The sequence below is a fragment of the Rhinopithecus bieti genome, unplaced genomic scaffold (assembly GCF_001698545.2).
Source record: "Rhinopithecus bieti isolate Rb0 unplaced genomic scaffold, ASM169854v2 scaffold_15643, whole genome shotgun sequence".
Lineage (NCBI taxonomy): Eukaryota > Metazoa > Chordata > Mammalia > Primates > Cercopithecidae > Rhinopithecus > Rhinopithecus bieti.
The window spans coordinates 905,213-919,104 of NW_016808215.1; the positions used below are offsets into that span (position 1 = coordinate 905,213).

Consider the following 13,892-nt stretch of genomic DNA (forward strand, 5'->3'; position numbering starts at 1 on the left):
AAAAAAAAAAAAAAAAAAAAAAAAAAGGAGGTATTTAAGCCTCCAAGCTTCGGCCCAGGCACTGCGGGGAATCTCTAGTTTCTTAGCCCTTAAAACTCAAGGGGTCCCCGCCTGTCCCAGAGTATTGAGAGATGTAACCATGGAAAATGAAGTTCTTCAAACCCCATTCCCTTGCCAGCTATGCTTAAAAAGATGTAGTTATTTTTAATTTTATTTTTAAACACAGGGTCTTGCTCTATCACCTAGACTGGAGTGCAGTGGCGCAATCATAGCTCATTGCAGCAGCGCAGTCATAGTTCACTGCAGCCTCTACTTCTTGGGCTCAAGCAGTCCTCCTGCCTCAGCCTCCCAAGTAGCTGGGACTACAGGGGTACACCGCCACGACTGGTTACTTTTATTTTTGGTAACAGTGGGGTCTGTCCATGTTGCCCAAGCTGGTATTGAACTCCTGGGCTAAGCGATCCCCCTGCCTAGGTCTCCCAGAGTGCTTTACAGGCGTGAACCACTGAGCCTGGTGGGGAGAATGTAGCTCTGACTCTAAGACTAAATTCTGATGGGGAAGTAAAAGCTGGGGTGAGGGCTAGGGGGATAATGGCGAGAGGGTTGTAAAGGAAGTTTGTTCTGCCCTGTGGTCTTGTGAGAGGTCTTGTATCTCAGTCTAAACCTTTGTTTTAAGCCCTATTTTTATTTCAGCCCACACACATTTCCATTGAAAGCACAATGGAAAATGTTAATCCACCATGTGCCAAAGACAGTGAGTCTGTCTGTTTCTCATAGTAGCACCTGACACCTGAGTTTAGATTTTGGGATTAATGGATGCAGAGACCTTCTGTCTCATTTTGGGGGGTTCTCTGTTTTTTTTTTTTTTTTTTTTTTTTTTTTTTTTTTTTTTTTTTTTTTTTTCAAGACAGAGTCTCACTCTGTTGCCCAGTGATCCCCCTGCCTCTGCTTCCCAGAGTGCTGGGACTACAGGCGTGAGCCACCACACCCAGTGGGGTTCTCTGTTCTTGTCTGATGCCTCTAAGTTTCATTCTGGCTGTGTCAACCTCTTTCCCTCCAGCCACTGACCTATCTGTGTCTCCTTCCTGCAGCTAATGTGACCGTGTCCTTGCCTGTCCGGGGCTGTGTCCAGGATGAATTCTGCACTCGGGATGGAGTAACAGGCCCAGGGTTCACGCTCAGTGGCTCCTGCTGCCAGGGGTCCCGCTGTAACTCTGACCTCCGCAACAAGACCTACTTCTCCCCTCGAATCCCACCCCTTGTCCGGCTGCCCCCTCCAGAGTCCACGACTGTGGCCTCAACCATATCTGTGGCCTCAACCACATCTGTCACCACCTCTACCTCGGCCCCAGTGAGACCCACATCCACCACCAAACCCCTGCCAGCCCCAACCAATCAGACTCCAAGACAGGGAGTAGAACACGAGGCCTCCCAGGATGAGGAGCCCAGATTGACTGGAGGCGCCGCTGGCCACCAGGACCGCAGCAATTTGGGGCAGTATCCTGCAAAAGGGGGGCCCCAGCAGCCCCATAATAGAGGCGGTGTGGCTCCCACGGCTGGATTGGCAGCCCTTCTGTTGGCCGTGGCTGCTGGTGTCCTGCTGTGAGCCTCTCCACCTGGAAATTTCCCTCTCACCTACTTCTCTGGCCCTAGGTACTCCCTCTTCCCAACACTTCCTGTTTCCACCACTGGACTGGGCTGGCCCAGGCCCTGTTTTTCCAACATTCCCCAGTATCCCCAGCTTCTGCTGCGCTGGTTTGCGGCTTCGGGAAATAAAATACTATTGTATATATCCTGCCAGGGGTGTTCTAGCTTTTTGAGGACAGCACCTGTATTCTTCTCATCCTTGTCTCTCCGCTTGTCCTCTTGTGATATTAGGACAGAGTGAGAGAAGTCTGCTGTTACAGGGAAGGTGAGAGAGAAGACGCTAAGCTTCCTATTCACTTTCTCCTAGCCAGCCTGGACTTTGGAGCGTAGGGTGAGTGGGACAATGGCTCCCCACTCTAAGCACTGCCTCCCCTACTCCCCCCATCTTTGGGGAATCGGTTCCCCATTTGTCTTCCTTACTAGACTGTGAGCTCCTCGAGGGCAGGAACCATGCCTTATACCTGTGTGTGATCAGTTTCTGGCACACAAATGCCTCAATAAAGATTTAATGACTTTGTATAGTGCTTCCCGTCTCTACTAAAAAATACAAAAAAGTAGCCGGGCGTGGTGGCGGGCGCCTGTAGTCCCAGCTACTTGGGAGGCTGAGGCAGGAGAATGGCGTGAACCCGGGAGGCGGAGCTTGCAGTGAGCTGAAGTGAGCTGAGATCCGGCCACTGCACTCCAGCCCGGGCGGCAGAGCGAGACTCTATCTCAAAAAAAAAAAAAAAAAAAAAAAAGTCCCTTCTACCTTGTTTCTTGCAATAACCGCTCTAGCTGAGCTAGGGTGGGCATCATAAAGCCTTTAACAGGAGAGAGATTGGACCTAGAGCCACAGCCCTGGGGGAAGTCGCGGTTGAACTTTCATCTCCTGGGGTCTAGCCCGTATTTGGGTGTTCCCACTGGTGAGGGGGAAACTGGGCAAAACCATTAGGCAGCATGGAGGGGTGAATGGGGCTTTTAGCAATGCCAGGGAACAGACAGCTTTGTCTAATGAGTTTGTGTACCTTCCCTAGGCTCCACCCACCTTATCATCCAGCCAACCGTCTGCATTTTTTTAGAGATGGGGTCTCTGTCACCCAAACTGGACTTCAGTGGCCCAATCATACCTCACTGCAACTTCCAACTCCTGCCTCAGGCTCCCAAGTAGCTGGGACTACAGGCTCAGCCCATCATACTTGGCTAATTTTATTTTTTGTAGAGATGAGGTCTTGCTATGATGCCCAATCCTCCTGCCTTGGCCTCCCAAAGTGTTGGGATTACAGGCAGGAGCCACCGCACCTGGCTTCATCTGGTTTACTAAGAGTCATTAAGGCTGGGCGCAGTGGTTCATGCCTGTAATCCCAGCACTTTGGGAGGCCGAGGCAGCTGGATCACTTGAGGTCTGGAGTTCGAGACCAGCCTGACCAACATGGAGAAACCCTGTCTCTACTAAAAATACAAACTTAGCTGGGCATGGTGGCGCATGCCTGTAATCCCAGCTACTTGGGAGGCTGAGGAGGGAGAATCACTTGAACCCAGGAGGCAGAGGTTGCGGTAAGCAGAGATTATGCCACTGCACTCCAGCCTGGGCAAAAAGAGTGAAACTACATCTAAAAACAAAAAAAAAAAAAGAAAAAGTCATTAACTGAGCTCACCTACTGTATCCCATTTTTCTGTAGGCCCAAGGGTGCTGCTGTTGGTCTTTGCTTGGTGCTGGGGACTTGGGGATTGAGCCCCACTTCCATCTCCTTCCCATCAGGTGAAGGCCTGGCCCTAGAGGCACTGGAGGGGAAAAGCCTGGCTTGAGAATGAGAGAGTTCCTGGTAGGCTTTGCGACTGCTTGATGGGAGGAGGATCAGATATGGGGAATAGTGAGATCATAACAGTATATTGCCAATATTACTGCTGATAGCCAATATTATTATTAATAATGGGGAGTAGTGTGAGGTAACAACAAAACAATAGCAAACAATGAGTATAGCAACAAAATAGAACATCAATAAGAGTATGAGCTCTTATTCTGAAACACATACATTGTAATACATGTATAGAGGGAAACGTCAGTGATGGTAAATATAGTGTTGGGAGTATTAGTTTTTTTTTTTTTTTTTTTTTCTTTTGAAATGGAGTTTTGCTCTTGCTGCCCAGGCTGGGGTGCCATGGCACGATCTCGGCTCACCACAACCTCCACCTCCCAGGTTCAAGCCACTCTCCTGCCTCAGCCTCCCGAGTAGCTGGGATTACAGGCATGTGCCACCACGCCTGGCTAATTTTGTATTTTTAGTAGAGATGGGGTTTCTCAGGCTGTGGTCAGGCTGGTCTCAAACTCCTGACCTCAGGTGATCCACCCACCTCGACCTCCCAAAGTGCTGGGATTGCAGGTGTGAGTCACCATGCCTGGCAGTGATTTTTAAATTTTAATTTAACTTTTATTTGTATTGTAGAGATTGACATCTCACTATGTTACCCAGGCTGGTCTTGAACTCCTAGGCTCAGTTGATCCTTCTGCCTCTGCCTCCCAGGTGCTGGGATTACAGATGTGAGGTCCCGTGCCCGGCTGTGTTAGTGATTAAAGACAGCCTTACTAGATGCCCAGTCTGCGTTATCAGTTTGCAGCCATCATCTCATTGACTTTTCCACATAGTTTCAGATGGGATGATTGGGGAAACTGAAGCTCAGAATGGTGAAGTAATTAACCCACAGCAAATAATACATTTATTATGTGCCAGGTACTTGTTTTAAGCGCTGTACTTGGATGAATATATTTAATCTACAAAACCATCCTGTGAAGTAAGTGTTAATCATCTGCATTTTACAAGATGGGTAAATCAGGGCTAGAGAGGTTGAGAAAGTTGCCCCAGGTCACCCAGCTATTAAGCAGTAGAGCTCAGCTTCCAACGCGGGCAGGTCAGGTTTATAGAGTGCACCAACACTGCCATGACGTTTCCCTTAGCTTGACTAAACTTTAGACAGGCTTCCTCCTGCCTCTAGGCCCTCAGAATCCAGAGGATCTAACCACAGAGGCCCCTTACCTCCCTTTTCTTAGAGCATTTACTTAAGAAAACCTGTCATTGTAGGTTATTTCTTTGTCCATTTGAGATGGATATAAATCTCTTTAAAAGTCTTGGCCAGGCGCGGTGGCTCACGCTTATAATTCCAGCACTTTGGGAGGCTGAGGTGGGTGGATCACGAAGTCAGGAGTTCAAGACCAGCCGGACCAATATGGTGAAACCCCGTCTGTACTAAAATACAAAATTAGCCAGGTGTCGGTGGCAAGTGCCTGTAATCCCATGCTGCTCAGGAGGCCTGAGGCCCACGCAGAATCGCTTGACCTGGGAGGCGGAGGTTGCAGCCGAAGCCGCAGGCGATCGTGCCCATTGCACTCCAGCTCTGGGCCGACAGAGCGAGATCCTGTCTCAAAAAAAAAAAAAAGAAATCTTGGATTCTAATGTTTTTTTTTCTTTTTTTTTTTTTTTTTTGAGAGCAGCCAAGTCTCGCCTTTAGGCTGGAGTGCAGTGACACCATCATGGTTCACTGCAACTTCTGCCTCCTGGGTGATTTGCTTTCTAGGCTCACCAGGAAGCTGATTTGCTTTCTCGGAAGCTGATTTGCTTTCCAGGAAACCAGGGCGAGTATTAAATGACCAGCGAGTAGGCAAGGCTAGGAGCAAAACTGCACATTTATTTTGGTCCCCGGCTTCAGGAAAGAAGGTGTGGGGAGGGGTGAGGTCCGTCTGTCTCCGGCAGGGGAGGCCGGGGGAGTCACCCGGTGGAGCTCTCGGGCGGAGTTCCTACGGTCCGGACAGGTGTGAGGGCTGAGGAAGTGCGTGCAGCGTGCCCGCCGGGAGCGGCTTTTATGTCCTGGGCCTGGGAGTGGGAGGGCAGTGGGCGGGACATAGGCAGGTCGGGGGCCGGGCAGTGGGCATGGCTAGGCGGGTTCCGGTTTTTCTCCGTCGGAGGTTGGGTTGCGCCTGCGCAGTCGACCTGTGTCTTTCCCGGGCTCGAGAAAGCTGACGGTGAAGAACCCGGAACTGCGCCATCTTGCCTCCGTTCGTCCAAACACGGGGTTCAAGCAATTCTCCTGCCTCAGCCTCTCGAGTAGCTGGGACTACAGGTGCCCGCCACCACACCCACCTAATTTTTGTATTTTTAGTAGAGATGGGGATTCGCTTTGTTGGCTGGGCTGGTAATCTATTTACTTAGTGGATCCATCCCCCTGAAAGTAACCAATCTTTTGCAGCTGTCACTGTCCACCCTTCCCATCTTCTTGGGAGGATGACCTCCTTACCTGTCTTGGCCTCTGAAACCCATTAGGGGCCCTGAGACTCCCGCTCCCCAACCACAATCCCTCCAATCTCCTTCCAGACAGCTACTTGCTTCTGTTGAGGAAAAGAAGATAAATGAAGAGCTTAATGTGTTTAAAACATAATCGATTATTGTTTTGCTTATCTAGTTTCTACTTCTAAGCACCTACCTCTGCTTTCTGCTAAAACTGCCAGATTCTGGCCAGGTGTGGTGGCTCATATCCATAATCCCAGCGCTTTGTGAGGCCGAGGTGGGTGGATCTCTTGAGGTCAGGAGTTCGAGACCAGCCTGGCTAAGATGGTGAAACCCCATCTCTGCTAAAAATACACCAAAATTGGCTGGGTGTAGTGGCTCACGCCTGTAATCCCAGCACTTTGGGAGGCTGAGGTCAAGGCGGGCAGATCACCTGAGGTCAGGAGTTCGAGACCAGTCTGGCCAATATGGCGAAAACCTGTCTCAACTAAAAATACAAAAATTAGCTGGGCGTGGTGGCACACTTCTGTAGTCCCAGTTACTCAGGAGGCTGAGGCAGAAGAATTGCTTGAATCTGGGAGGCGGAGGTTGCAATGAGCCGAGATCATGCCACTACACTCCAACCTAGGTGACAGAGTGAGACTCCAACTCAAAAAAAAAAAAAAATTCAGCCAGGCTTGGTGGTGCGCACCAGTAATCCCAGCTACTTGGGAGGCTGAGGCAGGAGAATCGCTTGAACCTGGGAGGCGGAGGCTGCAGTGAGCTGTGATTGTGCCACTGCACTCCAGCCTGGACGACAGAGTGAGACTCTCTCTCTCTCTCTCTCTGTCTCACACACACACACAGAGTCAGATTCTGTATAACTTATTAGGCTGGACATGGCTTTAAAGTGTTTTTAATGACAGAGCTCACCAAAACAGAAGTGAGAGAAAGAAGAAAAAGGAGGAGGAGAAAGAAAGGGAAGAGAGAGTGAGAGGATTTAGCCGTATGGAAAGTCACAGAGGGGGAAAGTTACAAAATCTCTTTCCTGTATTTTTTCCAAGGTTTGATGTCTGAGGTCTATGTGTGAGAAATGGATTTCAGCCACAGGTAGGGCTTGCTGGGGGACAAGGCAGGTGTGACAAGGGGCAGGGTGGATCTGCCTGAACTGGCCTTGCTGGTTTCTCCTCTTCCTGGGTTTGTGTGTTTTTAACGAAGGGCTTGTTTAATTTTAATTACATAAGCAAGACATGACGATCTTCTTGCTGTCAAACATTAAGAAAATACAGAGACAGCAAGAGAGAGAGAGAGCTCAAAAAGCCCTTTTGAGAAATGGTCGGTCAATCAGTTGCAGGGGAGGGAAATTGGGGTGCAATTTGGAAACGTCTTTCTAAATGACAAATGCAGATCGCTTCTGACTTGGCAGGTTTTTCTCTCAGGAATATGTCTTACACGTAGACATGGACGCCTGTGGCCGACGTCAGGTCTGCCCAAGGATGTTAATTGCAGTAGTGTTTGGAATAACAAAACATTAGGAGTAACCTAAATGTTTATCAGGAGGGAACTGGTTATGCTTATGATGGTGCGCTCACACAGTCTGATGCTTTATGGGCATTATAAAAATAAAACTAGCCGGGCGCAGTGGTTCACGCTTGTAATCCCAGCACTTTGGGAGGCCAGAGAGCGAGACTGTGTCTCAAAAATAATTAAATTTAAAAAAATGCGGTTGCTAGAAAAAAAAATTTCTTTTTGAGACAGGTTCTCGTTCTGTCACCTAGGCTGGAGTACACTGGTGCAATCACAGCTCACTGCAGCCTCCACCTCCTGGGCTCAAGCAATCCTCCCACCCCAGCCTCCTGAGTAGCTGGGACTACAGGCATGTTCCACCATACCTGGCTAATTTTGTATTTTTTTATGTAGAGATGGGGTTTTGCTATGTTACCCAGGCTGGTCTCAAGCTTCTGAGCTCAAATTATTCTCCCACCTTGGCCTCCCAAAGTGCTGGGATTACAATCATGCACCACTGTGCCTGGTCAGAAAATTTAGTTTTAAAATTTATTCATTTTTCTTTTGAGATGGGGTCTTGCTTTGTCATCCAGGCTGGAGAGCAGTGGTGCGATAATGGCTCATGGTAACCTTGAACTCCTGGGCTCAAGAAATCCTCCTGTCTCAGGCTTCTGAGTAGATGGGACTACAGGTGTGCACCACTATGCCCAGGTAATTTTTAAAAGTTTTTTTGGTAGAGATGGAATCTCACTATGTTGCTCAGGCTGGTCTTGAACTCCTGGCCTCAAGCAGTTCTCTCTCCTTGGCCTCTGAAAGTTCTGGGATTCCAGGTATGAGTTACTGCACCTAGCCAACCATTGTTGTTTTGAGTCACTGAATTCTGGAGCTGTTTGTCACTACAGCATAACTTAGCCAATCCTGACTGATACGTTCCCTTATCTCCTTCCCTTGTTCTGCAATTGGAATCATTTGCAAACTGGAGAAGTCCTCCCACTGATTGTAACCCTGTTGTGACTCCCCAGCACTCTCGGTAAGATTCCAATGCCCTACCATGGCTTACAAGCCCACACAGGAACTGGTGACTGCTGCATGCTTGCCTTTAACCCCTCCCTACCCTTTGCTTCCTTTCACATTCCAATGACACTGAACTTCTCAGTTTACTGCAAGCATCAAACTCTTCTGCTCACTCCCAGGCCTTTGCAGGTGCTGTTCCTTCTGCCTGGAATGCTTTTCCATTGTCTCTCTCTCTCTCTACCTGGCTGACACCTACTCTTTCTTCAAGACTCAGCTTGGATATCTTCTCCATCAGGTAGCTTTCCTGACTACCAGTCTGGGTCACATGCCTCATTTGGGGCTTCCCCCCTTATTGTTTTGATCACTTGGGATTGTTGCTATCTGGGTGTATTGGTCCATTCTCACACTGCTATAAAGATACTACCTGAGGCTGGGTGATTGATTAAAAAAAAAAGAGGTTTTTATTTTTTTAAATTAATTTTTTTTTAACACACAGTCTTGCTCTGTTGCCCAGGCTGGAGTGCAGTGGCACAATCTCAGCTCACTGCAACCTGTGCCTTCCAGGTTCAAGTGATTCTCCTGTCTCAGCCTCCTGAGTAGCTGGGATTACAGGCGTGTGCCACCATGCCCAGCTAATTTTTGTATTTTTCAGTAGAGACAGGGTTTCACCATGTTGGTCAGGCTGGTCTTGAACTCCTGACCTTGTGATCCACCTGGCTCAGCCTCCCAAAATGTTGGGATTACAGTCATGAGCCATCATGCCAGGCCTTTAATTTCTTTTCTTTTTTTTTTTTTTTTTTTGAGATAGGGTCTTACTCTGTCACCCAGGCTGGAGTGCAGTGGAGAGATCTCGGCTCAGTGTAACCTTCACCTCCCGGGTTGAAGTGATTCTCCTGCCTCAGTCTCCCAAGTAGCAGGGGTTACAGGTGTCTGCCACCATGCCTGGCTAATTTTTGCATTTTCAGGAGAGACTGGGTTTCACCATGTTGGCCAGGCTGGTCTTGAACTCCTGACCTTAGGTGATCTACCCACTTTGAACTCCCAAAGTGCTGGGATTACAGGTATGAGCCAATGCGTTTGGACAGAAAAGAGCTTTAATTGACTCACAATTCTGCATGGCTGGGGAGGCCTCAGGAAACTTACAATTATGGCAGAAGGTCAAGGGGAAGTAAGGCATGTCTTACAAGGTGGCAGCAGAGTAAGAGAGAGAGAGATAGAGAGAGAGTGCAAGGGAACTTGCTACTTTTAAACCATCAGATCTCGTGAAACCTCCCTCATTATCACAAGAACAGCATGGGGGAAACCGCCCCCATGATCCAGTCACCTCCCACCAGGTCATTCCCTCACACGTGGGGATTACAATTCGAGATGAGATTTGGGTGGGGACAAGGAGCCAAACCATAACACTGGAAGATGTGTCTGTCTCTGCCCCTGGACTTTGAGTCTCCTGAGGGAAGTGCTGGAGCCATATTGTCAGTGCCGCACACACAGCTCAGGGCTGGGCGCAGAGGAGGGTTTCAATAACAGTCTTTCAAATGAATAGTGCATGACTTTAGATGTTAGGCAGATCTGTTCATCACAGGATTTCTGAGAAAGAAGGGTGCTGTCTCTTTCTCTTCTCTGCACTTTTTTCCTGACAGGCTTTCTTGAGAACTGAGACTTGACAGCTGGCACAGTTCATTCCTGGAGGCCTGCTCTATGCTGCAGGGAAGTGGTTGTGGTTTCTGTGGAAAGTCCCAGAGCAATTCATTTCTTCTTGGTTCCTCCAACCAATCAATCCAATCTAAATTCCTCTGCTGACTCAACACTTTCCCAAATTTTTATTTTTACTTTTGCACAGATGTTTAAAATGAATAACTTAGAACATAGAGAAGTTAAAATAATCTTACACTGAACACTCATATATACCCATCACCTAGATTCTATTTTTATTATTATTTTTGAGACAGAGTCACACTCTGTCACCCAGGCTGGAGTGCAGTGGTGTGATCTGGACTCACTGCAAACTTCACCTCCCAGGTTCAAACGATTCTCCTGTCTCAGCCTTCTGAGTAGCTGGGATTACAGATGCTTACCACCACGCCTGGCTAATTTTTGTATTTTTAGTAGAGATGGGGTTTCACCATGTTGGCCAGGCTAGTCTTGAACTCCTGGCCTCAAGTGATTCACCCATCTTGGCCTCTCAAAATGCTGGGATTACAGGGGTGAGCCACCATGCCCAGCTCTATTTTTGTTTTATCTTTGGACACAGGGTCTCACTCGCATCGCCCAGGCTGGAGTGCAGTGGTGCGATCTTGGCTTGCTTCATCCTCGACTTCTCTGGCTCAGGTGATCCTCCTACCTCAGCCTCCTGAGCAGTTGGGACTAGGGGCGTGCGCCACCATGCCTGGCTATTTTTTTTTTTTTTTTTTTTTTTTTTTTTTTTGTAGATTTCGCTCTGTTGCCCAGGCTGGTCTCAAACTCCTGAACTCAAGCCATCTGCCTGCCTTGGTCTCCCAAAGTGCTGGGATTACAGTCACGAGCCACCGCGCCTGGCCCCATCACCTAGAATCTAAATTAATTAACATCTTACTCAACTTGCTTTATCAAGTATTTACCCACCTTTCCATCCATCTATCCATCACTCCTTCTTGCCTTTTCGATGCATTTCAAAGTAAGTTGAAATGCATATTTATTTAGTTTTTCCTCTTCAGGTAAAATTTACATATGCTGAAAGGCACAAAACTTAAGCACATAGTTAGAGGAATTCTGACAAATGTGCGGCCCTTGCCACCCGAATCCTTATCTTGAGTCAGAGCAACACCATCATTCCAGAAGGTTCTCTCCCATCCCTTCCCAGTCAATCCCTGGGTTTGAGAGAGGAGTGTAGTGGGTGGGGTGGGAAGAGGAAGCAGAGGTTAAGCCTAGACCTTGAAGGGCCTCATGGGCCACAATAAGAAATACAATAACAATACAAATATAACACTATGCTGGATTTTTTTCTTTTTTCTTTTCTTCCCCCCCCCCTTTTTTTTTTGAGGCAGGGTCTCACTCTGTTGCCCAGGCTGTAGTGCAGTGGTATAATCATAGCTCACTACAGCCTCAAACTCCTAGGCTCAAGCGATCCTCCCACCTCAGCCTTGGAAATAACTGGAATTACAGGTGCACGCCACCATGCCAGGCTAATTAAAAACAATTTTTTTTTGGTAGAGAGTAGTCTCATTATGTTTTCCAGGCTGGTCTTGAACTCCTGGCCTCAAGTGATCTTCATGCCTCAGCCTCCCAAAGTGCTGGAATTACAGGTGTGAGCTGCTCTGCCCGGCCTATGCTGGATATTTTTTGTTTGCCTCTTCAGGTCCACTCTCCGCCTCTCCCCACCATACTCATGGGAGTCTGACTATACCTTGGGATCAGCATGAACCACAATGGGCTTTCTGAACCTCTAGCTTTCTGCATCAGTTTGCCCAATGGGGAGACACTGGCAAGAAACTGGAGGGTGGGTATTTATTTCCCCAGCTCCCTTCCTGATGTGCGATTGCCTTGGACTGCCTGTATCTTTCTACCCACTGCTTCCACCCTTGTAAATAGATTTTTTTTTTTTTTCCCAGACAAAAGTCTCACTCTGTCACCCAGGCTGGAGTGTAGTGGCGCCATCTCGGCTCGCTGCAACCTCCCCCTCCCGGGTTCAAGTAATTCTCCTATTTCAGCCTCCTGAGTAGCTGGGATTACAGGCGGGCTCCACCATGCCTGGCTAACTTTTATATTATTGGTAGAGATGGGGTTTCACTATGTTGGCCAGGCTAGTCTCAAACTCCTGACCTCAGATGATCCGCCAGCCTCAGACTCCCAAAATGCTGGGATTTCAGGCATGAGCCAGCGTGCCCGGCCTGATACTTACTTTCAATTACATATAGATTAAGGGGTGGTTTACGCAGAAATTTCTAGGGAAGGGGTAATGACTTTTGGCTTGTAGGGTTATTGGCATGGAAAGGGGCAGTAACTCCCAGGTGTTGCCACGACAACGGTAAACTGACATGGCACGCTGGTGGGCATGTATTATGGGAAACTGCTTAGCTAGTCCTCAATTTGGTTCCATACCCAAGTCCTATCTCTGGAGTTGAGTCCAGCCTCCTACCTCAAAAACAGTGGCACTGGCCAGGCACAGTGACTTACGCTTGTAATCCCAGTACTTTGGAAGGCCAAGGCAGGCAGATCTCTTGAAGTCAGGAGTTCGAGACCAGCCTGGCCAACATGGTGAAAACCCATCTCTACTAAAAATACAAAAAAAAATTAGCCAGGCATAGTGGCGCACGCTTGTAATCCTAGCACTTTGGGAGGCCGAGGCGGGTGGATCACAAGGTCAGGAGATCGAGACCACGGTGAAACCCCGTCTCTACTAAAAATACAAAAAATTAGCCGGGCACAGTGGCGGGCACCTGTAGTCCCAGCTACTCGGGAGGCTGAGGCAGAAGAATGGCATGAACCCGGGAGGCGGAGCTTGCAGTGAGCCGAGATAGCGCCACTGCACTCCAGCCTGGGCGACTGAGTGAGACTCCGTCTAAAAAAAAAAAAAAAAAACCTCCCCTCAAAAACAAAAAAAGCCCCCTAAGCCGACACAAGGCAGGTTGGCTCAGGCCTCTGCATGTGCTCCTTATTATTTAACAAACAAACAAAAAACAGTGGCATCTTGGTGGGGACGCGGTGGCTCATGCCTGTAATCCCAGCCCTATGCGAGGCTGAAGTGGGAGGATCACTTCAGCCTATGAGTTTGCCCAGTTTGGGCAACATAGTGAGACCCCATCTCTGCTAAAATTACAGAAATTAGCTGAGTGGTACGCACCTGTGGTCTCAGCTTTAGGGAGGCTGAGTGCTCACCTAGAAAGCTGAAGTGCAGTGAGATAATCCAGAATGCAAGTATCACTCTAGTGACAACCATCATCACTAGTGTCCTCAAGGGCACTTCATATAAAAGTGCCAGTGTGCATCAGGGATAAGAGTGAGACATCATCCACTGGTTCATAGTGAACCGATGAAACAAGAACTACAATTAGGAATTTATTAGGATCAACAGGAATCCTAAATATTAGCAATAAACTAGCACATCACAAGAAACTCATGAACATGGGTTAACAATGAACCACTGAAAGTCAACTTTTCTGTGTCAGAAGGTGAGAGGTTCACTTGAGCCCAGGATGACGAGGCTGCAGAGAGCCGAGATTGCGCCACTGCACTCTAGCCTGGGTGACAGAGCGAGACCCTGCCTCAAAACAAACAAAACAAAAACAGTGGCACGTTGACTGTTAATTCTAAGAGCAATTTAGAGCTTCTGTAGGATTCTCACCCTGCAAGTCAGATTGGTGTTTTCCACGCGCCCTCTGGCGGCTTGGAGCAGCAATGTCGGCTAGGCATCAGCCTCCAGCCCTGTCTGGACTCTCGGGAAGTACTAACGCTATTTGGCAAAAGCACTTGCACCAACATTCAGCTAAATCTGCAGCAGAGACAGTGACACAG

General features: G+C 48.3%; 1 protein-coding gene across 3 annotated transcripts in view; it reads left to right on the forward strand.

Annotated features, from left to right (window-relative positions):
- Window positions 1-2,166, forward strand: part of LYPD3 (LY6/PLAUR domain containing 3) — a 6,464-nt gene extending 4,298 nt beyond the window's left edge. For 2 of the 3 annotated variants that reach the window (XM_017885917.1, XM_017885914.1), the window contains one exon: window positions 1,092-2,166. In XM_017885917.1, coding sequence (XP_017741406.1) covers window positions 1,092-1,606 — 515 coding nt within the window. In that variant the 3' untranslated portion in view covers window positions 1,607-2,166. The remainder of the gene's footprint in view (window positions 1-1,091) is intronic. The other variant, XM_017885916.1, reaches the window with a different exon arrangement.
- Window positions 2,167-13,892: the final 11,726 nt, after the last annotated feature.